This window comes from Phasianus colchicus, chromosome 39 (assembly GCF_987193195.1).
Source record: "Phasianus colchicus chromosome 39, bPhaCol1.hap1.1, whole genome shotgun sequence".
Classification (NCBI taxonomy): domain Eukaryota; kingdom Metazoa; phylum Chordata; class Aves; order Galliformes; family Phasianidae; genus Phasianus; species Phasianus colchicus.
Genome location: NC_143474.1, coordinates 1,834,288 through 1,858,573, shown reverse-complemented (window position 1 = coordinate 1,858,573; position 24,286 = coordinate 1,834,288). Strand labels below are relative to the sequence as shown.

Genomic DNA, 24,286 nt, shown 5'->3' with positions numbered 1-24,286 from the left:
AATTGGGGAAAATTCGGGGCTTTTTGGGGCTTTTTTGGGGATTTTGGGGGATTATTGTGTGGGGAGGGGGGAATTTTGGGGAAAAAAGGGGGAATTTGGGGTTTTTAGGGGGAAAAATGGGGGAAAAAAGGGGAGAATTGGGGGTGGGTGAGGGGTTGCCTCAGGGATGGAAGGGGGGGAAAATTGGGGTAAAAAAGGGCAAAATTGGGAAATTTTGGGGCGTTTTTTGGGATTTTTGTGAATGTTTGGGATGGGGGAGGGGGGAATTGGGGGCAAAAAGGGGGAATTTGGGGTTTTTAGGGGGAAAAATGGGGGAAAAAAGGGGAGAATTGGGGGTGGGTGAGGGGTTGCCTGAGGGAGGGGGGAGGGGGGAAAATTGGGGTAAAAAAGGACAAAATTGGGAAATTTTGGGGCTTTTTTGGGATTTTTGTTAATGTTTGTGGTGGGGGAGGGGGGAATTTTGGGGAAAAAAGGGGGAATTTGGGGTTTTTAGGGGGAAAAATGGGGGAAAAGAGGGGAGAATTGGGGGTGGGTGAGGGGTTGCCTCAGGGATGGAAGGGGGGGAAATTGGGGTAAAAAAGGGCAAAATTGGGAAATTTTGGGGTAGTTTTTGGGATTTTTGTTAATGTTTGGGATGGGGGAGGGGGAGATTGGGGGAAAAAAGGGGGAATTTGGGGTTTTTAGGGGGAAAAATGGGGGAAAAAAGGGGAGAATTGGGGGTGGGTGAGGGGTTGCCTCAGGGATGCAGGGAGTGGAAAATTGGGGTAAAAAAGGACAAAATTGGGAAATTTTGGGGCTTTTTTGGGATTTTTGTTAATGTTTTTGGTGGGGGAGGGGGGAATTTGGGGGGAAAAAGGGGGAATTTGGGGTTTTTAGGGGGAAAAATGGGGGAAAAAAGGGGAGAATTGGGGGTGGGTGAGGGGTTGCCTGAGGGAGGGGGGAGGGGGGAAAATTGGGGTAAAAAAGGGCAAAATTGGGAAATTTTGGGGCGTTTTTGGGATTTTTGTTAATGTTTAGGGTGGGGGAGGGGGGAATTGGGGGAAAAAAGGGGGAATTTGGGGTTTTTAGGGGGAAAAATGGGGGAAAAAAGGGGAGAATTGGGGATGGGTGAGGGGTTGCCTGAGGGAGGGGGAGGGGGGAAAATTGGGGTAAAAAAGGGCAAAATTGGGAAATTTTGGGGTAGTTTTTGGGATTTTTGGGGATTATTGAGTGTGGGAGGGGGGAATTTTTGGGAAAAAGGGGAAATTTGGGGTTTTTAGGGGGAAAAATGGGGGAAAAAAGGGGAGAATTGGGGGTGGGTGAGGGGTTGCCTCAGGGATGGAAGGAATGGAAAATTGGGGTAAAAAAGGGCAAAATTGGGAAATTTTGGGGCGTTTTTGGGATTTTTGTTAATGTTTGGGGTGGGGGAGGGGGGAATTGGGGGCAAAAAGGGGGAATTTGGGGTTTTTAGGGGGAAAAATGGGGGAAAAAAGGGGAGAATTGGGGGTGGGTGAGGGGTTACCTCAGGGATGGAAGGGGGGGGAAATTGGGGTAAAAAAGGGCAAAATTGGGAAATTTTGGGGCGTTTTTGGGATTTTTGTTAATGTTTTTGGTGGGGGAGGGGGGAATTGGGGGCAAAAAGGGGGAATTTGGGGTTTTTAGGGGGAAAAATGGGGGAAAAAAGGGGAGAATTGGGGGTGGGTGAGCGGTTACCTCAGGGATGGAAGGGGGGGAAAATTGGGGTAAAAAAGGGCAAAATTGGGAAATTTTGGGGCTTTTTTTGGGATTTTTGTTAATGTTTGGGGTGGGGGAGGGGGAATTGGGGGAAAAAAGGGGGAATTTGGGGTTTTTAGGGGGAAAAATGGGGGAAAAAAGGGGAGAATTGGGGGTGGGGGAGCGGTTACCTCAGGGATGGAAGGGGGGGAAAATTGGGGTAAAAAAGGGCAAAATTGGGAAATTTTGGGGCGTTTTTGGGATTTTTGGGGATTATTGAGTGGGGGAGGGGGGAATTGGGGGAAAAAAGTGGAAATTTGGGGTTTTTAGGGGGAAAAATGGGGGAAAAAAGGGGAGAATTGGGGGTGGGTGAGCGGTTACCTCAGGGATGGAAGGGGGGGAAAATTGGGGTAAAAAAGGGCAAAATTGGGAAATTTTGGGGCATTTTTGGGGATTTTTGTTAATGTTTAGGGTGGGGGAGGGGGGAATTGGGGGCAAAAAGGGGGAATTTGGGGTTTTTGGGGGTAAAAATGGGGGAAAAAAGGGGAGAATTGGGGGTGGGTGAGGGGTTGCCTGAGGGAGGGGGAGGGGGGAAAATTGGGGTAAAAAAGGGCAAAATTGGGAAATTTTGGGGCATTTTTGGGGATTTTTGTTAATGTTTGGGATGGGGGAGGGGGGAATTGGGGGAAAAAGTGGATATTTGGGGTTTTTAGGGGGAAAAATGGGGGAAAAAAGGGGAGAATTGGGGGTGGGTGAGGGGTGGCCTGAGGGATGCAGGGAGTGGAAAATTGGGGTAAAAAAGGGCAAAATTGGGAAATTTTGGGGCGTTTTTGGGATTTTTGTTAATGTTTGGGATGGGGGAGGGGGAGATTGGGGGCAAAAAGGGGGAATTTGGGGTTTTTGGGGGTAAAAATGGGGGAAAAAAGGGGAGAATTGGGGGTGGGTGAGGGGTGGCCTGAGGGATGCAGGGAGTGGAAAATTGGGGTAAAAAAGGGCAAAATTGGGAAATTTTGGGGCATTTTTTGGGATTTTTGGGATTATTAAGTGTGGGAGGGGGGAATTGGGGGCAAAAAGAGGGAATTTGGGGTTTTTAGGGGGAAAAATGGAGGAATAAAGAGGAAAATGGGGACAAAAATGTCAGATTTTGGAGTTTTGAAGGAGAAAATTGGGAGAAAAATGTCCAGTTTTTGGATTTTATGGGCAAAAATGTCCAATTTTGGGGTTTTGGAGGGGAAAATTGGGGCAGAAATGTCAGATTTTAGGATTTTAGAGAACAAAAATGTCCAATTTTTGGGATCTGGGGAGGAAAATTGGGACAAAAATGTCCAATTTTGGAGTTTTGAAGGAGAAAATTGGGAGAAAAATGTCCAGTTTTTAGATTTTATGGGCAAAAATGTCCAATTTTGGGGTTTTGGAGAGGAAAATTGGGACAAAAATGTCAGATTTTGTGATTCTAGTTCACAAAAATGTCGAATTTGGGGGTTTTGGAGAGGAAAATTGGGGCAAAAATGTCAGATTTTGTGATTTTAGAGGAGAAAAATGTCCAATTTTGGGGATTTGGGGAGGAATATTGGGCCAAAAATGTCCAATTTTGGGGTTTTGGAGGAGAAAAATGGGAGAAAAATGTCCAGTTTTTGGATCTTATGGGCAAAAATGTCCAATTTTGGGGTTTTGAAGGAGAAAACTGGGACAAAAATGTCCAGTTTTAGGATTTTAGGGTCAAAAATGTCCAATTTGGGGCTTTTGGAGGCAAAAATGTCCAATTTTGGGGTTTCAGAGAAGAAAATGGGGACAAAAATGTACAATTTTGGGATTTTATGGGCAAAAATGCCCAATGTGGGGTTTTGAAGGATAGAAATGGGCCAAAAATGTCAGATTTTGGGATTCTAGATGACAGAAATGTCCATTTTTGGGGTTTTGAAGGAGAAAATTGGGAGAAAAATGTCCAGTTTTTGGATTTTATGGGCAAAAATGTCCAATTTGGGGTTTTGAAAGATAGAAATGTGCCAAAAATGTCAGATTTTGGGATTCTAGATGACAAAAATGTCCAGTTTTTGGATTTTATGGGCAAAAATGTCTGATTTTGGGGTTTTGGAGGGGAAAATTGGGGCAAAAATGTCAGATTTTAGGGTTTTAGAGGAGAAAAATGTCCAATTTTGGGGATTTGGGGAGGAAAATTGGGCCAAAAATGTCCAATTTTGGGGTTTTGGAGGAGAAAATTGGGAGAAAAATGTCCAGTTTTTGGATTTTATGAGCAAAAATGTCCAATTTTGGGGTTTTGGAGGGGAAAATGGGGACAAAAAATGTCCAGTTTTAGGATTTTATGGTCAAAAATGTCCAATTTGGGGCTTTTGGAGGCAAAAATGTTCGATTTTGGGGTTTTGGAGGGGAAAATGGGGACAAAAATGTCAGATTTTGGGATTTTATGGGCAAAAATGTCCAATTTGGGGTTTTGAAGGATAGAAATGTGCCAAAAATGTCAGATTTTGGGATTCTAGATGACAAAAATGTCCATTTCTGGGGTTTTGGAGAGGAAAATTGGGGCAAAAATGTCCAGTTTTCGGATTTTATGGGCAAAAATGTCCAATTTCTGGGATTTGGAGGAGAAAATTGGGGCAAAAATGTCAGATTTTGGGATTTTATGGGCAAAAATGCCCAATGTGGGGTTTTGAAGGATATAAATGTGCCAAAAATGTCAGATTTTGGGATTCTAGATGACAAAAATGTCCATTTTTGGGGTTTTGAAGGAGAAAATTGGGAGAAAAATGTCCAGTTTTTGGATTTTATGGGCAAAAATGTCCAATTTGGGGGTTTTGGAGGAGAAAATTGGGCTAAAAATGCCCAATTTTGTGATTTTAGTGGACAAAAATGTCCAGTTTTTGGATTTTATGGGCAAAAATGTCTGATTTTGGGGTTTTGGAGGGGAAAATTGGGGCAAAAATGTCAGATTTTAGGATTTTAGAGGAGAAAAATGTCCAATTTTGGGGATTTGGGGAGGAATATTGGGCCAAAAATGTCCAATTTTGTGGTTTTGGAGGAGAAAAATGGGAGAAAAATGTCCAGTTTTTGGTTTTTATGGGCAAAAATGTCTGATTTGGGGTTTTGCAGGAGAGAAATGGGACAAAAATGTCAGATTTGGGGATTTTATGGGGAAAAATGTCCAATTTGGGGGTTTGGAGGGGAAAATTGGGGCAGAAATGTCAGATTTTAGGATTTTAGAGGAGAAAAATGTCCAATTTTTGGGATCTGGGGAGAAAATTGGGACAAAAATGTCAGATTTTGGGGATTTTATGGGCAAAAATGTCCAATTTGGGGTTTTGAAGGATAGAAATGTGCCAAAAATGTCAGATTTTGGGATTCTAGATGACAAAACTGTCCAATTTCGGGGTTTTGAAGGAGAAAACTGGGACAAAAATGTCAAATTTTAGGATTTTAGTGGACAAAAATGCCCGATTTTGGGGTTTTGAAGAAGAAAAATGGGAAAAAAATGTTGATTTTTAGGCTTTCAGAAAACAAAAACGCCCAATTTTGGGACTTTGTACTGAAAACAACATTCAAAACCATTCTTTTATTTAAAGAGATTTAAAAACAGGCATTTTTTAGCTCCAAAATTTGTTGCCAAACTCGGGGTCAAAGGTCACCGCTCTCATCATCGCCGCGACCTTTTACCCCCCCCCCCCCCCCCTTTTAGCCCTAAAAATTGTGCTAAAAAACCCCAAAATCGGGGATTTTTTCCCCCCACCTCCATCCTGGGGGCTTCGCTGAGGTGGGTGAAGGTGTAAAAACGGGGTGAAAAAAGCGAATTTTGGGGTTTTTTGGGGGTTTTTTAATTAAGGTTGGACTTTAACCCTGAGCCGCGTGGAATGTTTACCCGCCAACCTGCGCAAACAACGCTTCTGATTGGCTGCTTTCAACCCGATGTCCCGCCCCCGCCTCTGATTGGTTACTTCTACCCGGAAGTGCCGCCCCCCCCTTCGGGATGGGGTATTTAAAGGAGGGGTTTGGTGGTGGGGGGGGGGGGAGGAAAAAAGGGGGGGGATTTTGGGGGGTGTGAAAGCGGAGGAGAAATGCAGCGCGGGCTCTGGGGGTCAGTGAGGGTCGATGGGGGGGGATTTGGGGGGGATATGGGGGGATATGGGGGGATATGGGGTCGTGGGGGGGTCTGTGGGGGGATATGGGGGGGTGTGGGGGGTTTGAGGGGGGATATGGGGGGATTTGGGGGGGTGTGGGGGGGATATGGGGGGATATGGGGGGTTTGAGGGGGGATTTGGGGGGTCTGGGGGGGGATTTGGGGGTTCTGGGGGTCAGTGGGGGTCGATGGGGGGGACTTGGGGGGTCTGGGGGGGATATAGGGAGATTTGGGGGGTCTATGGGGGGATTTGAGGGGTCTATGAGGGGATTGAGGGGGATATATGGGGGGATTTGGGGGGGGATATGGGGGGATTTGGGGGGTTTGGGGGGCATTTAGGGGCGGATTTGGGGGGGCGTGGGGGGGTCTATGGGGGGATATGGGGTGTCTGGGGGGGGGATATGGGGGGATTTGGGGGGTCTGGGGGGGGATATGGGGATATTTGGGGGGGTCTGGGGGGGGATTTGGGGGGTTTGGGGGGGATATGGGGGGCGTGGGGGGGTCTATGGGGGGATATGGGGTGTCTGGGGGGGGATATGGGGGGATTTGGAGGGTCTGGGGGGGGATATGGGGATATTTGGGGGGGTCTGGGGGGGGATTTGGGGGGTTTGGGGGGGATATGGGGGGCGTGGGGGGGTCTATGGGGGGATATGGGGTGTCTGGGGGGGGATATGGGGGGATTTGGAGGGTCTGGGGGGGGATATGGGGATATTTGGGGGGGTCTGGGGGGGGATTTGGGGGGTTTGAGGGGGGATTTGGGGGGTTTGGGGGGGGATTTGGGGGGTCTGGGGGGCATTTAGGGGGGGATTTGGGGGGTCTTGGGGGGGGATTTGGGGGGCGTGGGGGGGGATATGGGGGGTTTGGGGGGTCTGGGGGGGGATATGGGGGGCGTGGGGGGGTCTATGGGGGGATATGGGGTGTCTGGGGGGGGATATGGGGGGATTTGGGGGGTCTGGGGGGGGATACGGGGGGATTTGGGGGGGTGGGGGGGGGATATGGGGGGATTTGGGGGGTCTGGGGGGGCATTTAGGGGCGGATTTGGGGGGTCGATGGGGGGGGATTTGGGGGGCGTGGGGGTGTCTATAGGGGGGGTTTGGAGGGATATGTGGTGTCTGGGGGGGGATATGGGGGGATTTGGGGGGTCTGGGGGGGGATATGGGGGGATTTGGGGGGTCTGGGGGACATTTGGGGGCGGATTTGGGGGGGTGTGGGGGGGGATTTGGGGGGCGTGGGGGGGGATATGGGGGGTTTGGGGGGGATATGGGGGGCGTGGGGGGGTCTATGGGGGGATATGGAGTGTATGGGGGGGGATATGGGGGGATTTGGGGGGTCTGGGGGGGGATATGGGGGTTCTGGGGGTCAGCGGGGGTCGATGGGGGGGATTTGGGGGGTTTGGGGGGGGATATGGGGGGTTTGGGGGGGGATATATGGGGGGTTTGAGGGCGGATTTGGGGGGATTTGAGGGGACTAGGGGGGATTTGGGGGCGTGGGGTCAGTGGGGGTCAATGGGGGGGGGACTTGGGGGGGTTTGGGGGGGGATATGGGGGGATTTGGGGGGTCTGGGGGGCATTTAGGGGGGGATTTGGGGGGGTGTGGGGGGGGATTTGGGGGGTCTGGGGGGAGATTTGGGGGCTCTGGGGGTCAGTGGGGGTCGATGGGGGGGGATTTGGGGGGTTTGGGGGGGGGATATGGGGGGATTTGGGGGGCGTGGGGGGGTCTGTGGGGGGATATGGGGGGGTGTGGGGGGGATTTGGGGGGTCTGGCGGGGGATATGGGGGGGTGTGGGGGGGATTTGGGGGGTCTGGAGGGGGATATGGGGGGATATGGGGGGCGTGGGGGGGTCTGTGGGGGGATACGGGGGGGTGTGGGGGGGGATATGGGGGGATTTGGGGGGCGTGGGGGGGTCTATGGGGGTTTTGGGGTGCCTGGGGGGGGATATGGGGGGTTTGGGGGGGATATATGGGGGGATTTGGGGGGTTTGAGGGGGGATTTTGGGGGGTTTGGGGGGAGATATGGGGGGATTTGGGGGGTCTGGGGGGGCATTTAGGGGGGGATTTGGGGGGGTCTGGGGGGGGATTTGGGGGGTCTGGGGGGAGATTTGGGGGCTCTGGGGGTCAGTGGGGGTCGATGGGGGGGGATTTGGGGGGGATATGGGGGGATATGGGGGGCGTGGGGGGGGATATGGGGGGAGTCTGGGGGGGGATATGGGGGGTTTGGGGGGGTCTATGGGGGGTTTGAGGGCGGATTTGGGGCGATTTGAGGGGAGTAGGGGGGATTTGGGGGCCTGGGGTCAGTGGGGGTCGATGGGGGGGGGGACTTGGGGGGATTTCGGGGGGGATATGGGGGGCGTGGGGGAGTCTGTGGGGGGATATGGGGGGATTTGGGGGGGTGTGGGGGGGATATGGGGGGATATGGGGGGTTTGAGGGGGGATTTGGGGGTTCTGGGGATCAGTGGGTGTCGATGGGGGGGATTTGGGGGGTTTGGGGGGGGATATGGGGGGGATATGGGGGGCGTGGGGGGTCTATGGGGGGATATGGGGTGTCTGGGGGGGGATATGGGGGGATTTGGAGGGTCTGGGGGGGGATATGGGGGTTCTGGGGGTCAGCGGGGGTCGATGGGGGGGGGATTTGGGGGGTGTGGGGGGGATATGGGGGGCGTGGGGGGGTCTATGGGGGGGTTTGAGGGGGATTTGAGGGGGTCTATGAGGGGATTTGGGGGGGATATGGGGGGTTTGAGGGTGGATTTGGGGGGATTTGAGGGGACTAGGGGGGATTTGGGTGCGTGGGGTCAGTGGGGGTCGATGGGGGGGGGATTTGGGGGGTTTGGTGGGGATATGGGGGGATTTGGGGGGCGTGGGGGAGTCTATGGGGGGATTTGAGGGTGTCTGGGGGGGGATATGGGGGGATTTGGGGGTCTGGGGGGCATTTAGGGGCGGATTTGGGGGTCCTGGGGGCAGATTTGGGGGCTCTGGGGGTCAGTGGGGGTCGATGGGGGGGGATTTGGGAGGTTTGGGGGGGATATGGGGGGCGTGGGGGGTCTGGGGGGGGATTTGAGGGGACTAGGGATTTGGGGGCGTGGGGTCAGTGGGGGTCGATGGGGGGGGGATTTGGGGGATTTGGGGGGGGATATGGGGGGATATGGGGTCGTGGGGGGGTCTGTGGGGGGATATGGGGGGGAGTGGGGGGGATATGGGGGGTTTGAGGGGGGATTTGGGGGATCTGGGGGGGGGATTGGGGGCTCTGGGGGTCAGTGGGGGTCGATGGGGGATTTGGGGGGGATATGGGGGGATATGGGGGGATATGGGGGGTGTGGGGGGGTCTATGGGGGGATATGGGGTGTCTGGGGGGGGGATATGGGGGGATTTGGGGTTTTTGGGGGGGATTTGGGGGGTTTGGGGGGGGCTATGGGGGGATTTTGGGGGATTGGGGGCATTGGGGGGGAATGGGGGATTTGGGGAGTCTGGGGGGGATTTGGGGGGTGTATGGGGGGATATGGGGGGATATGGGGGGTCTATGGGGGATATGGGGGTTTATGGGGGGGGATATATGGGGGTATTTGGGGGGTCTGAGGGGGGATGGGGGGGATTTGAGGGGTTGAGGGGGGATATGGGGGCCTGGGGGTCAGTGGGGGTCGATGGGGGGGGATTTGGGGGGGTTTGGGGAGAGATATGGGGGGATTTGGGGTGTCTGGGGGGGGGATATGGGGGGATTTGGGGGGGTTTGGGGGGATGTGGGGGCATATGGGGGGTCTATGGGGGGACTTGGGGGGTTTGGGGGGATATGGGGGGATTTGAGGGGCCTGGGGGGGGGATTTGGGGGGTCTGGGGGGGGATATGGGGGGTCTGGGGGGAGATTTGAAGGGTCTATGGGGGGATTTGGGGGGTCTAGGGGCGATATGGGGGGATTTGAGGGGGTCTGTTGGGGGATTGGGGGGGATTTGGGGGTCTATGGGGGGATTTGGGGGGTCTGGGGGGGATATGGGGGGATTTGAGGGGTCTACGGGGGGATTTTGGGGGGTCTGGGAGGGTCTCTGGGGGATTGGGGGGGACTGGGGGGGATTTGGGGGATTTTGGGGGTCTATGGGGGGATTTGGGGTGTTTGGGGGGTCTATGGGGGGATTTAGGGGGTCTGGGGGGGATTTGGGGGGGTGTATGGGGGGATATGGGAATCTGGGGGGATTTGGGGGGGTCTATGGGGTAATTTGGGGATTTAGGGGGTCTGGGGGAGGTCTATGGGGCATTGGGGGGGGCTGGGGGGGATTTTGGGGGTCTGTGGGGGGATATGGGGGGGGTTGTGGGGGGATTTGGGCCATCTTGCTTTATGGCAGCAGCCATCTTGGTTTGGAGGGTGCAGCCATCTTGCTCTTGCGCTATGGGGGCGGCCATCTTGGTTTGCCGGGGGCTGCCATCTTGCTCTATGAGGGTAGCCATCTTGGTTTGGAGGGTGCAGCCATCTTGGTCTTGCCCTATGGGGGTGGCCATCTTGGTTTGCCGGGGGCTGCCATCTTGCTCTATGAGGGTAGCCATCTTGGTTTGCAGGGTGCAGCCATCTTGTTCTTGCCTTATGGGAGCAGCCATCTTGGTTTGGAGGGTGCAGCCATCTTGCTCTTGCCCTATGGGGGCAGCCATCTTGGTTTGCAGGGTGCAGCCATCTTGGTATTGCCTTATGGGAGCAGCTATCTTGGTTTGGAGGGTGGAGCCATCTTGGTCTTGCCTTATGGGGGCGGCCATCTTGGTTTGCAGAGGGCTGCTATCTTGCTCTATGAGGGCAGCCATCGTGGTATTGCCCTATGGGGGCAGCCATCTTGGTTTGCAGGGTGCAGCCATCTTGGTGTTTCCTTATGGGGGCAGCCATCTTGGTTTGGAAGGTGCAGCCATCTTGCTATTCCCTAATGGGGACGGCCATTTTGGTTTGCAGGGGGCTGCCATCTTGCCCTATGAGGGCAACCATCTTGCTCTTGCCTTATGGGGTCAGCCATCTTAGTTTGGAGGGTGCAGTCATCTGGTTCTTGTCCTATGGGGGCAGACATCTTGGTTTGCAGGGGGCTGCCATCTTGCTCTATGGGAGCAGCCATTTCTGTTTCTAGGGAGCAGCCATTTTGGTTTGCAGGGGGCAGCCATCTTGCCCTATGGGAGCAGCCATCTTGTTTTTGTTGTATGGGGGTAGCCATCTTGGTTTCCAGGTGGCAGCCATCTTGGTTTTGTGGGATGGCAGCCGTCTTTGTTTCCTGTTGGCAGCCATCTTGGCTTCCTGTTGGCAGCCATCTTGGCATGGCGGTCAAGCAGCCATCTTGGTTTCCTACTGGTGGCCATCTTGGCTTGGTGGGCTGGCGGCCATCTTGGTTTCCTGGTGGCAGCCATCTTGGTTTCTTGTTGGTGGCCATCTTGGTTTCCTGTTGTCAGCCATGTTGGCATGGCGGTCAGGCGGCCATCTTGGTTTCCTACTGGTGGCCATTTTGGCTTAGTGGGCTGGCTGCCATCTTGGTTTGCTGTTGTCAGCCGTCTTGCCCTGATAGTGGCAGCCATCTTGGCTTCCTGTTGGCAGCCATCTTTTCTTCCTGTTGTTGGCCATCTTGGTTTGGTGTGCAGGCAGCCATCTTGCTTTTTTGTTGTCGGCCATCTTGGTTTTCTGCTGGTGGCCATCTTGGCTTGGCAGTCAGGCGGCCATCTTGGCTTCCTGTTGGCGGCCATCTTGGCCTGGTTGGCAGACGCCCATCTTGGCTTCCTATTGGCAGCCATCTTGGCTTGGTGGACAGGCGGCCATTTTGCTTTCCTGTTGGCAACCATATTGGCTTGCTGTTGGCGGCCATCTTGGTTTGGTGGGCAGTCGGCCATCTTGGAGTTCGCGTTAATGGCCATCTTGCTTAATTTCCTCTCATTTTTTCCCACTTTCCCCCCGTTTTCTCCCCGGTTTTGGCAGCGTGGTGCTGGACTGGCGCAGGCTGAGCACGCCATCTTGTTTTCTTATTGTCGGCCATCTTGGTTTCCTGTTGGCAGCCATCTTGACTTGGTGGGCAGACGGCCATCTTGGCTTCCTGTTGTTGGCCATCTTCGCTTGGTGGACAGTCGGCCATCTTGGCTTCCTGTTGTTGGCCATCTTGGCTTCCTGTTGGCGGCCATCTTGGCCTGGTTGGCAGACGGCCATCTTGGCTTCCTGTTGGCAGCCATTTTGGCCTGGTGGGCAGGCAGCCATCTTGCTTTCCTGTTGTTGGTCTTCTTCGCTTCCTGTTGGCGGCCATCTTGGCTTGGTGGGCAAGCGGCCATCTTGGCTTCCTGTTGGCAGCCATCTTTTCTTCCTGTGGGTGGCCATTTTGGCTTGGTGGGCAGTCGGCCATCTTGGATTTCGCGTTAATGGCCATCTTGCTTAATTTCCTCTCATTTTTTCCCACTTTCCCCCCTGTTTTCTCCCCGGTTTTGGCAGCGTGGTGCTGGCACGGCGCAGGCTGAGCACATCCCTGTCCGCTTTGCCGGCGGCGGCGCGGGATTTCGTGGAGGAAGCCACCCGGTTGTGCCGACCCAGGGAAGTTTTGCTGTGCGATGGATCCGAGGAGGAGGGCAAGGAGCTGCTCAGGGGGCTGCAGGAGGACGGGGTGCTGCATCCGCTGCCCAAATATGACAACTGGTGAGCATTTTGGGGAGAAAAATGGGGATTTTGGGGTTAAATCGGGGCATTTGGGGTCAAATCTGGGGATTTTGAGGTCAATCCGGTGGGTTTTGGGGTCAAAAATGGGGGATTTGGGGTCAAAAATGGGGGATTTGGGGTTAAATCAGGGGGTTTTGGGGACAAAAATGGGGGATTTGGGGTCAAATCAGGGGGTTTTGGGGGTCAAAAATGGGGATTTGAGGGTAAAAGTGGGGGGTTTTGGGGTCAAAAATGGGGGATTTGGGGTAAATCCAGGGGGATTTGGGGTTAAAAGTGAGGGATTTGGGGTCAAATCAGGGGGTTTTGGGGGTCAAAAATGGGGATTTTGGGGTCAAATCTGGGGATTTGGGGTTGAATCTGGGGGTTTTGGGGTCAATCCGGTGGGTTTTGGGGTCAAAAATGGGGGATTTGGGGTCAAAAATGGGGGATTTGGGGTCAACCTAGGGGGATTTGGGGTTAAAAGTGGGGGATTTGGGGTCAAATCAGGGGGTTTTGGGGTCTAAAATGAGGGGTTTGGGGTCAAAAGTGGGGATTTTGGGGTCGAATCAGGGGGTTTTGGGGTCAATCCAGTGGGTTTTGGAGCAAAAATGCGGATTTTGGGGGCAAAAATGGGGGATTTGGGGTCAATCTAGGGGGATTTGGGGTTAAAAGTGGGGGATTTGGGTTCAAATCAGGGGGTTTTGGGGTCTAAAATGAGGGGTTTGGGGTCAAAAAAGGGAATTTTGGGGTCAAAAAAGGGGATTTTGGGGTCAAAAATGGGGGATTTGGGGTCAATCCAGGGGGATTTGGGGTTAAATGTGGGGGATTTGGGGTCAAATCTGGGGATTTTGAGGTCAATCCGGTGGGTTTTGGGGTCAAAAATGGGGGATTTGGGGTCAACTCAGGGGGTTTTGGGGGTCAAAAATGGGGATTTGAGGGTAAAAGTGGGGGGGTTTGGGGTCAAAAATGGGGGATTTGGGGTCAACTCAGGGGGTTTAGGGGGTCAAAAATGGGGATTTGAGGGTAAAAGTGGGGTGTTTTGGGGACAAAAACGGGGGATTTGGGGTCAACTCAGGGGGTTTAGGGGATCAAAAATGGGGATTTGAGGGTAAAAGTGGGGTGTTTTGGGGACAAAAATGGGGGATTTGGGGTCAACTCAGGGGGTTTAGGGGGTCAAAAATGGGGATTTTGGGGTCAAATCAGGGGATTTGGGGTCGAATCAGGGGGTTTTGGGGTCAATCCGGTGGGTTTTGGGGTCAAAAATGGGGGATTTGGGGTCAAAAATGGGGGATTTGGGGTCAACCTAGGGGGATTTGGGGTTAAAAGTGGGGGATTTGGGGTTAAATCAGGGGGTTTTGGGGACAAAAATGGGGATTTTGGGGTCAAATCTGGGGATTTTGGGGTCAATCCAGGGGGATTTGGGGTCAAAAATGGGGGATTAGGAGTCAAATCAGGGGGTTTTGGGGTCTAAAATGAGGGGTTTGGGGTCAAAAAAGGGGGTTTTGGGGTCAAAAGTGGGGATTTGGGGGCAGAAATGGGGGAATTTGGGGTCAAATCAGGGGGTTTGGGGGGTCAAAAATGGGGATTTGAGGGTAAAAGTGGGGGATTTGGGGTTGAATCAGGGGGTTTTGGGGTCAATCCAGTGGGTATTGGGGCAAAAAAGGGGATTTGGGGTCAAAAATGGGGGATTTGGGGTCAACTCAGGGGGATTTGGGGTCAAAAGTGAGGGATTTGGGGTCAAATCAGGGGGTTTGGGGGGTCAAAAATGGGGATTTTGGGGTCAAATCTGGGGATTTGGGGTCAAATCAGGGGGTTTTGGGGTCAATCCAGTGGGTTTTTGGGTCAGAAATGGGGATTTTGGGGTCAAATCAGGGGGATTTGGGGGCAAAAATGGGGGTTTTGGGGTCAATCCAGTGGGTTTTGGGGCAAAAATGAGAGATTTTGGGGCAAAAATTGGGGGTTTTGGGGCTGAGTTTGCTGCCCAGATACGAGAACTGGGAATGCTGGGGTTTTAGGGCAAAATTGAGCCAAATTTTGGGGTGAATTCCTCCCTTTTTGGCCCATTTCTCCCATTTTGGTCCCATTTTTGCCCCATTTCTCCCCATTTCACCCCCCATCCTCCCCTCCTCTCCCCCCCCATCCCCAATTTTGGGCTGAATTCCTCCCTTTTTGGCCCATTTTCTCCCATTTCCTCCCATTTTGACCCCCATTCTCCCCTTTTCTCCTCCCCATCCCCAATTTTGGGCTGAATTCCTCCTTTTTTTGCCCATTTCCTTCATTTTTGGCCCATTTCTCCCCATTTCCCCCCATTTTGACCCCCTACCTCACCTCCTCTCCCCCCTACCCCCAATTTTGGGTTGAAATCCTCCCATTTCTTCCCATTTTGTTTCCTTTTCCTCCCATTTTCCCCCATTTCTCCCCATTTCACCCCCCATTCTCCCCTCCTCTCCCCCCCCATCCCCAATTTTGGGTTGAATTCCTCCCATTTTCTCCCATTTCGGTCCCATTTCCTCCCATTTTAGCCCCATTTCTCCCATTTTGGCCCCTTTTCCTCCCATTTCCTCCCATTTCTCCCCATTTCGCCCCCCATCCTCCCCTCCTCTCCCCCCCCATCCCCAATTTTGGGCTGAATTCCTCCCTTTTTGGCCCATTTTCTCCCATTTTGGCCCCATTTCTCCCATTTTAGCCTCACGTCCTCCCATTTTTTGCTCATTTCTCCCCATTTCACCCCCCATCCTCCCCTCCTCTCCCCCCCCACCCCCAATTTTGGGCTGAATTCCTCCCATTTTGGCCCCATTTCCTCCCATTTTGGTCCCATTTCCTCCCATTTCTCCCCATTTCACCCCCCATCCTCCCCTCCTCTCCCCCCCCATCCCCAATTTTGGGCTGAATTCCTCCTTTTTTTGCCCATTTCCCACCATTTTTTGCCCATTTCCCCCCATTTTGACCCCCATTCTCCCCTTTTCTCCTCCCCATCCCCAATTTTGGGCTGAATTCCTCCTTTTTTTGCCCATTTCCTCCATTTTTGGCCCATTTCTCCCCATTTCCCCCCATTTTGACCCCCTACCTCACCTCCTCTCCCCCCCACCCCCAATTTTGGGTTGAAATCCTCCCATTTCTTCCCATTTTGTTTCCTTTTCCTCCCATTTCCTCCCATTTCTCCCCATTTCACCCCTCATCCTCCCCTCCTCTCCCCCCCCACCCCCAATTTTGGGTTGAATTCCTCCCATTTCCTCCCTTTTTGGCCCCATTTCCTCCCTTTTTGGCCCATTTTCTCCCATTTTGGCCCCATTTCTCCCATTTTAGCCTCACTTCCTCCCACTTTGTCCCATTTTCTCCCATTTCCTCCCATTTCTCCCCATTTCACCCCCCATCCTCCCCTCCTCTCCCCCCCCATCCCCAACTTTGGGCTGAATTCCTCCCTTTTTAGCCCCATTTCCTCCCATTTTTTGCCCATTTCCCACCATTTTGCCCCCCATCCCCCCCTTCTCTCCCCCCCCACCCCCAATTTTGGGCTGAATTCCTCCCATTTTGGCCCCATTTCCTCCCATTTTGGTCCCATTTCTCCCATTTTCTCCCCATTTCGACCCCCATCCTCCCCTCCTCTCCCCCCCTATCCCCAATTTTGGGCTGAATTCCTCCCTTTTTGCCCCATTTCCTCCCATTTTGTCCCATTTTCTCCCATTTTTTTGCCCATTTCTCCCCATTTCACCCCCCATCCTCCCCTCCTCTCCCCCCCACCCCCAATTTTGGGCTGAATTCCTCCCATTTTGGCCCCATTTCTCCCATTTTGCCCCCTTTTCCTCCCATTTTCTCCCCATTTCTCCCATTTCACCCCCCATCCTCCCCTCCTCTCCCCCCCCACCCCCAATTTTGGGCTGAATTCCTCCTTTTTTAGCCCCATTTCTCCCATTTTCTCCCCATTTCTCCCATTTTGGTCCCATTTCTCCCATTTTGGTCCCATTTCCTCCCATTTCTCCCCATTTTGACCCCCATCCACCCCTCCTCTCCCCCCCCATCCCCAATTTTGGGTTGAATTCCTCCCATTTCCTCCCATTTCAGTTCCATTTCCTCCCATTTTGGTCCCATCTTCTCCCATTTTAGCCCCATTTCCTCCCATTTTGGCCCCTTTTCCTCCCATTTCCCCCCATTTCTCCCCATTTCACCCCCCATTCTCCCCTCCTCTCCCCCCCCCCCCCCGGTTTTGGGCTGAATTCCTCCCTTTTTGGTTCCATTTTCTCCCATTTCCCCCCATTTCGCCCCCCATCCTCCCCTCCTCTCCCCCCCCACCCCCAATTTTGGGCTGAATTCCTCCCATTTTGGCCCCATTTCCTCCCATTTTGGCCCCATTTCTCCCATTTTGGTTCCATTTCCCCCCATTTCTCCCCATTTTGACCCCCATCCTCCCCTCCTCTCCCCCCCCACCCCCGATTTTGGGCTGAATTCCTCCCATTTTGGCCCATTTTCCCAGCTGGTTGGCTCGCACAGACCCTCGGGACGTGGCTCGTGTTGAAAGCAGGACAGTTTTGGTGACCCCAAACCAGAGGGACGCCGTCCCCCCACCCCCCCCATCCGGGGGTCCCCCCCAATTGGGGAACTGGATGAGCCCCACTTCCTTCCAGGCAGCTGTGCAGGAACGTTTCCCCGGATGCATGGCAGGTATGGACCCAAAATCCCCGCTTTTCACCCCAAAAATCCCCTTTTTTTCCTCCTCCAAAATCCCCTTTTTCTGCCCTAAAAGCTTCCTCTGCTTTTGGGGTTTCTTGGGTCTCCTTTTTGGGGTTTTTTGGGTCTCTTTTTTGGGGTTTTTTGTGCTCCACTCTTGAGTTTCTTCCTATGTTCTACAATCGACTTTTCCATCACTTCTGAGCCCCCAAATCCCCGCTTTTCACCCCAAAAATCCCCTTTTTTCCTCCTCCAAAATCCCCTTTTTCAGCCCTAAAAGCTTCCTCTGCTTTTGGGGTTTTTTGGGTCCCCACTTTTGGGGTTTTTTGGGCTCCATTGTTGAGTTTCTTCCCTTCTTCTCTAATAGGAGTTTTCCATCACTTCTGAGCCCCCAAATCCCCGCTTTTCACCCCAAAAATCCCCTTTTTTTCCTCCTCCAAAATCCCCTTTTTCAGCCCTAAAAGCTTCCTCTGCTTTTGGGGTTTTTTGGGTCCCCACTTTTGGGGTTTTTTGTGCTCCATTGTTGACTTTCTTCCCTTCTTCTATAATGGAATTTTCCATCACTTCTGAGCCCCCAAATCCCCGCTTTTCACCCCAAAAATCCCCTTTTTTTCCTCCTCCAAAATCCCCTTTTTCTACCCTAAAAGCTTCCTCTGCTTTTGGGGTTTTTGGGTCCCCACTTTTGGGGTTTTTTGGGCTCCACTGTTGAGTTTCTTCCCTTATTGTAGAATTGAGGTTTCCATGTTTTCTGAGCCCCCAAATCCCCGCTTTTCACCCCAAAAATCCCCTTTTTTTCCTCCTCCAAAATCCCCTTTTTCAGCCCTAAAAGCTTCCTCTGCTTTTGGGGTTTTTTGGGTCCCCACTTTTGGGGTTTTTTGTGCTCCACTGTTGAGTTTCTTCCCTTCTTCTCTAATTGGAGTTTTTATCTTTTTTGGGTCCCCAAATCCCCGCTTTTCACCCCAAAAATCCCCTTTTTTCCTCCTCCAAAATCCCCTTTTTCAACCCTCCAACCTTTTGGTCCTCCAACCTTTGGGTCCTCCAACTTCTGGGTCCTCCAACCTTTTGAGTCCTCCAACCTTTGGCTCCTCCAATCTTTGGGTCCTACAACTTTTGAGTCCTCCAACCTTTTGGTCCTCCAACCTTTTGGTCCTCCAACCTTTTGGTCCTCCAACCTTTTGGTCCTCCAACCTTTTGGTCCTTCAAGTTTTGAGTCCTCCAGCCTTTGAGTCCTCCAGCTTTTGGGTCCTCCAACCTTTGGCTCCTCCAACCTTCAGGTCCTCCAACTTCTGAGTCCTCCAGCCTTTGGGTCCTCCAACCTTTTGGTCCTCCAACCTTCTGGTCCTCCAACCTTTGGGTCCTCCAGCCTTTTGGTCCTCCAACCTTTGGCTCCTCCAGCCTTTTGGTCCTCCAGCCTTTGAGTCCTCCAGCCTTTGGGTCCTCCAAGTTTTGGGTCCTCCAGCCTTTGGGTCCTCCAACTTTTAAGTCCTCCAACCTTTTGGTCCTCCAACTTTTGGCTCCTCCAACCTTTTGGTCCTCCAACCTTTTGGTCCTCCAACCTTCTGGTCCTCCAAGTTTTGAGTCCTCCAGCCTTTGGGTCCTCCAACCTTTGGGTCCTCCAGCCTTTTGGTCCTCCAACCTTTTGGTCCTCCAGCCTTTGAGTCCTCCAGCCTTTTGGTCCTCCAACCTTTTGGTCCTCCAACCTTTGGGTCCTCCAACCTTTGGGTCCTCCAACCTTTGAGTCCTCCAACCTTTGGGTCCTCCAACCTTTTGAGTCCTCCAACCTTTGAGTCCTCCAAGTTTTGGGTCCTCCAACCTTTGAGTCCTCCAGCCTTTGGGTCCTCCAACCTTTTGGTCCTCCAACCTTTGGGTCCTCCAACCTTTGAGTCCTCCAACCTTTGGCTCCTCCAACCTTTTGGTCCTCCAACCTTTGGGTCCTCCAACCTTTGAGTCCTCCAACCTTTGGCTCCTCCAGCCTTTGAGTCCTCCAGCCATTGAGTCCTCCAGCCATTGAGTCCTCCAACTTTCAAGTCCTCCAACCTTTGGCTCCTCCCCCCCTTTCCCCTTTCAGCACCCCCCCTTTTACCTCCTCCCCCTCCAACCTTCCCCTCAATTCCATCTTCAACCTCCATCCCCCCCCCATCCCTCCCTCCTCACCCCCTCCCCACCCCTTTTTCACCTCTCCCACCCCCCCCATTTTCTACCATTCCCCCCCCCCGACCCCCCACCACCACTTTTTCACCCCCCATTTTCTCTCCCCTTTCTACAGGCCGCCCCCTCTACGTCATCCCTTTCAGCATGGGTCCCCCCACCTCCCCCCTGGCCAAACTGGGGGTTCAGCTGACCGATTCCCCCTACGTGGTTCTGTCCATGAGGATCATGACCCGCATCGGTCCCACCGTCCTGCAGCGCCTCGACGACGATTTCGTCCGCTGCCTTCATTCCGTGGGGAGGCCTCTGCCCCTCACCGGTGAGATGTGGGGCTGGGGAGGGGAAAGGGACCCAGAATTGGACCCGAAAAACGGCCCCCTAAATGGTTTCCTAGTGGGCCGTAGAGGTGACCCCAAAAGGGGGGTTCCTAAAGACCATAGAGGTTTCCCCCAAAGATCATAGAGGTGGATCCAAAAGCGTCCCTGGAGGACTGTAGTCTTAGTGACCATAGAGATGGACCCAAAAGTGTCCTTGGAGGACCATAGAGATGGCCCCAAAGACCATAGAGATGGACCCAAAGGGGTTCCTAAAGACCATAGAGATGGCCCCCAAAGATCATAGAGATGGATCCAAAAGCGTTCCTGGAGGACTGTAGTTTTAGTGACCATAGAGATGGACCCAAAGGGGTTCCCAAAGACCATAGAGGTTTCCCCCAAAGATCGTAGAGGTGGCCCCAAAGATCATAGAGGTGGGTCCGAAAGCGTCGCTGGAGGACTGTAGTCTTAGTGACCATAGAGATGGACCCAAAAGTGTCCCCGGAGGACCATAGAGATCGCCCCCAAAGACCATAGAGATGGACCCAAAAGTGTCCTTGGAGGACCATAGAGATGGCCCCAAAGACCATAGAGATGGACCCAAAGGGGTTCCCAAAGACCATAGAGGTTTCCCCCAAAGATCATAGAGGTGGATCCAAAGATCATAGAGGTGGGTCCAAAAGCGTCGCTGGAGGACTGTAGTCTTAGTGACCATAGAGATGGACCCAAAAGTGTCCCCGGAGGACCATAGAGATCGCCCCCAAAGACCATAGAGATGGACCCAAAAGTGTCCTTGGAGGACCATAGAGATGGCCCCAAAGACCATAGAGATGGACCCAAAGGGGTTCCCAAAGACCATAGAGGTTTCCCCCAAAGATCATAGAGGTGGATCCAAAAGCGTTTCTGGAGAACTGTAGTCTTAGTGACCATAGAGATGGACCCAAAAGTGTCCTTGGAGGACCATAGAGATGGCCTCAGTGATCATAGAGATGGACCCAAAGGGGTTCCCAAAGACCATAGAGGTTTCCCCCAAAGATCATAGAGGTGGATCGAAAAGCGTCCCTGGAGGACTGTAGTCTTAGTGACCATAGAGATGGACCCAAAAGTGTCCTTGGAGGACCATAGAGATGGCCTCAGTGACCATAGAGATGGACCCAAAGGGGTTCCCAAAGACCATAGAGGTTTCCCCCAAAGATCATAGAGGTGGGTCCAAAAGCGTCCCTGGAGGACTGTAGTCTTAGTGACCATAGAGATGGACCCAAAAGTGTCCTTGGAGGACCATAGAGATGGCCTCAGTGACCATAGAGATGGACCTAAAGGGGTTCCCAAAGACCATAGAGGTTTCCCCCAAAGATCATAGAGGTGGATCCAAAAGCGTCGCTGGAGGACTGTAGTCTTAGTGACCATAGAGATGGACCCAAAAGTGTCCTTGGAGGACCATAGAGATCGCCCCCAAAGACCATAGAGATGACCATAAAAGTGTCCTTGGAGGACTATAGAGATGGCCTCAGTGACCATAGAGATTGACCCAAAAGTGTCCTTGGAGGACCATAGAGATGGCCTCAGTGACCATAGAGATGGACCCAAAAGTGTCCTTGGAGGACCATAGAGATGGCCTCAGTGATCATAGAGATGGACCCAAAAGTGTCCTTGGAGGACCATAGAGATGGCCTCAGTGACCATAGAGATGGACCCAAAAGTGTCCTTGGAGGACCATAGAGATGGCCTCAGTGATCATAGAGATGGACCTAAAAGTGTCCTTGGAGGACCATAGAGATGGCCTCAGTGACCATAGAGATGGACCCAAAAGTGTCCTTGGAGGACCATAGAGATGGCCTCAGTGATCATAGAGATGGACCCAAAGGGGTTCCCAAAGACCATAGAGGTTTCCCCCAAAGATCGTAGAGGTGGCCCCAAAGATCATAGAGATGGGTCCGAAAGCGTCGCTGGAGGACTGTAGTCTTAGTGACCATAGAGATGGCCCCAAAAGTGTCCTTGGAGGACCATAGAGATGGCCCCAAAGACCATAGAGATGGACCCCAAGGGGTTCCCAAAGACCATAGAGGTTTCCCCCAAAGATCGTAGAGGTGGATCGAAAAGCGTCCGTGGAGGACTGTAGTCTTAGTGACCATAGAGATGGACCCAAAAGTGTCCTTGGAGGACCATAGAGATGGCCTCAGTGACCATAGAGATGGCCCCAAAAGTGTCCTTGGAGGACCATAGAGATGGCCCCAAAGACCATAGAGATGGACCCAAAGGGGTTCCCAAAGACCATAGAGGTTTCCCCCAAAGATCATAGAGATGGGTCCAAAAGCGTCCCTGGAGGACTGTAGTCTTAGTGACCATAGAGATGGCCCCAAAAGTGTCCTTGGAGGACCATAGAGATGGCCCCAAAGACCATAGAGATGGACCCCAAGGGGTTCCCAAAGACCATAGAGGTTTCCCCCAAAGATCATAGAGGTGGATCCAAAGATCATAGAGGTGGGTCCAAAAGCGTCGCTGGAGGACTGTAGTCTTAGTGACCATAGAGATGGACCCAAAAGTGTCCCCGGAGGACCATAGAGATCGCCCCCAAAGACCATAGAGATGGACCCAAAAGTGTCCTTGGAGGACCATAGAGATGGCCCCAAAGACCATAGAGATGGACCCAAAGGGGTTCCCAAAGACCATAGAGGTTTCCCCCAAAGATCATAGAGGTGGATCCAAAAGCGTTTCTGGAGAACTGTAGTCTTAGTGACCATAGAGATGGACCCAAAAGTGTCCTTGGAGGACCATAGAGATGGCCTCAGTGATCATAGAGATGGACCCAAAGGGGTTCCCAAAGACCATAGAGGTTTCCCCCAAAGATCATAGAGGTGGATCGAAAAGCGTCCCTGGAGGACTGTAGTCTTAGTGACCATAGAGATGGACCCAAAAGTGTCCTTGGAGGACCATAGAGATGGCCTCAGTGACCATAGAGATGGACCCAAAGGGGTTCCCAAAGACCATAGAGGTTTCCCCCAAAGATCATAGAGGTGGGTCCAAAAGCGTCCCTGGAGGACTGTAGTCTTAGTGACCATAGAGATGGACCCAAAAGTGTCCTTGGAGGACCATAGAGATGGCCTCAGTGACCATAGAGATGGACCTAAAGGGGTTCCCAAAGACCATAGAGGTTTCCCCCAAAGATCATAGAGGTGGATCCAAAAGCGTCGCTGGAGGACTGTAGTCTTAGTGACCATAGAGATGGACCCAAAAGTGTCCTTGGAGGACCATAGAGATCGCCCCCAAAGACCATAGAGATGACCATAAAAGTGTCCTTGGAGGACTATAGAGATGGCCTCAGTGACCATAGAGATTGACCCAAAAGTGTCCTTGGAGGACCATAGAGATGGCCTCAGTGACCATAGAGATGGACCCAAAAGTGTCCTTGGAGGACCATAGAGATGGCCTCAGTGATCATAGAGATGGACCCAAAAGTGTCCTTGGAGGACCATAGAGATGGCCTCAGTGACCATAGAGATGGACCCAAAAGTGTCCTTGGAGGACCATAGAGATGGCCTCAGTGATCATAGAGATGGACCTAAAAGTGTCCTTGGAGGACCATAGAGATGGCCTCAGTGACCATAGAGATGGACCCAAAAGTGTCCTTGGAGGACCATAGAGATGGCCTCAGTGATCATAGAGATGGACCCAAAGGGGTTCCCAAAGACCATAGAGGTTTCCCCCAAAGATCGTAGAGGTGGCCCCAAAGATCATAGAGATGGGTCCGAAAGCGTCGCTGGAGGACTGTAGTCTTAGTGACCATAGAGATGGCCCCAAAAGTGTCCTTGGAGGACCATAGAGATGGCCCCAAAGACCATAGAGATGGACCCCAAGGGGTTCCCAAAGACCATAGAGGTTTCCCCCAAAGATCGTAGAGGTGGATCGAAAAGCGTCCGTGGAGGACTGTAGTCTTAGTGACCATAGAGATGGACCCAAAAGTGTCCTTGGAGGACCATAGAGATGGCCTCAGTGACCATAGAGATGGCCCCAAAAGTGTCCTTGGAGGACCATAGAGATGGCCCCAAAGACCATAGAGATGGACCCAAAGGGGTTCCCAAAGACCATAGAGGTTTCCCCCAAAGATCATAGAGATGGGTCCAAAAGCGTCCCTGGAGGACTGTAGTCTTAGTGACCATAGAGATGGCCCCAAAAGTGTCCTTGGAGGACCATAGAGATGGCCCCAAAGACCATAGAGATGGACCCCAAGGGGTTCCCAAAGACCATAGAGGTTTCCCCCAAAGATCATAGAGGTGGCCCCAAAGATCATAGAGGTGGGTCCAAAAGCGTCGCTGGAGGACTGTAGTCTTAGTGACCATAGAGATGGACCCAAAAGTGTCCTTGGAGGACCATAGAGATGGCTTCAGTGACCATAGAGATGGACCCAAAAGTGTCCTTGGAGGACCATAGAGATGGCCCCAAAGACCATAGAGATGGACCCAAAAGTGTCCTTGGAGGACCATAGAGATGGCCTCAGTGACCATAGAGATGGCCCCAAAAGTGTCCTTGGAGGACCATAGAGATGGCCTCAGTGACCATAGAGATGGACCCAAAGGGGTTCCCAAAGACCATAGAGATGGCCCCCAAAGATCATAGAGATGGATCCAAAAGCGTTTCTGGAGGACTGTAGTCATAGTGACCATAGAGATGGACCCAAAAGTGTCCTTGGAGGACCATAGAGATGGCTTCAGTGACCATA

At 52.7% G+C, this 24,286-nt stretch overlaps 1 protein-coding gene across 3 annotated transcripts in view; it reads left to right on the top strand.

Moving 5' to 3' along the window:
- LOC149913312 (phosphoenolpyruvate carboxykinase [GTP], mitochondrial) overlaps window positions 1–24,286 on the top strand; it is a 47,517-nt gene that overhangs the window by 156 nt on the left and 23,075 nt on the right. Inside the window, exons 2-5 of one of the 3 annotated variants that reach the window (XM_090130285.1) lie at window positions 5,528–5,676; window positions 12,242–12,442; window positions 16,914–17,101; window positions 19,374–19,574. In XM_090130285.1, the coding sequence (XP_089986411.1) occupies window positions 5,672–5,676; window positions 12,242–12,442; window positions 16,914–17,101; window positions 19,374–19,574 (595 nt within the window). In that variant the 5' untranslated portion in view covers window positions 5,528–5,671. The other 2 variants (XM_090130284.1, XM_090130283.1) reach the window with 2 other exon arrangements.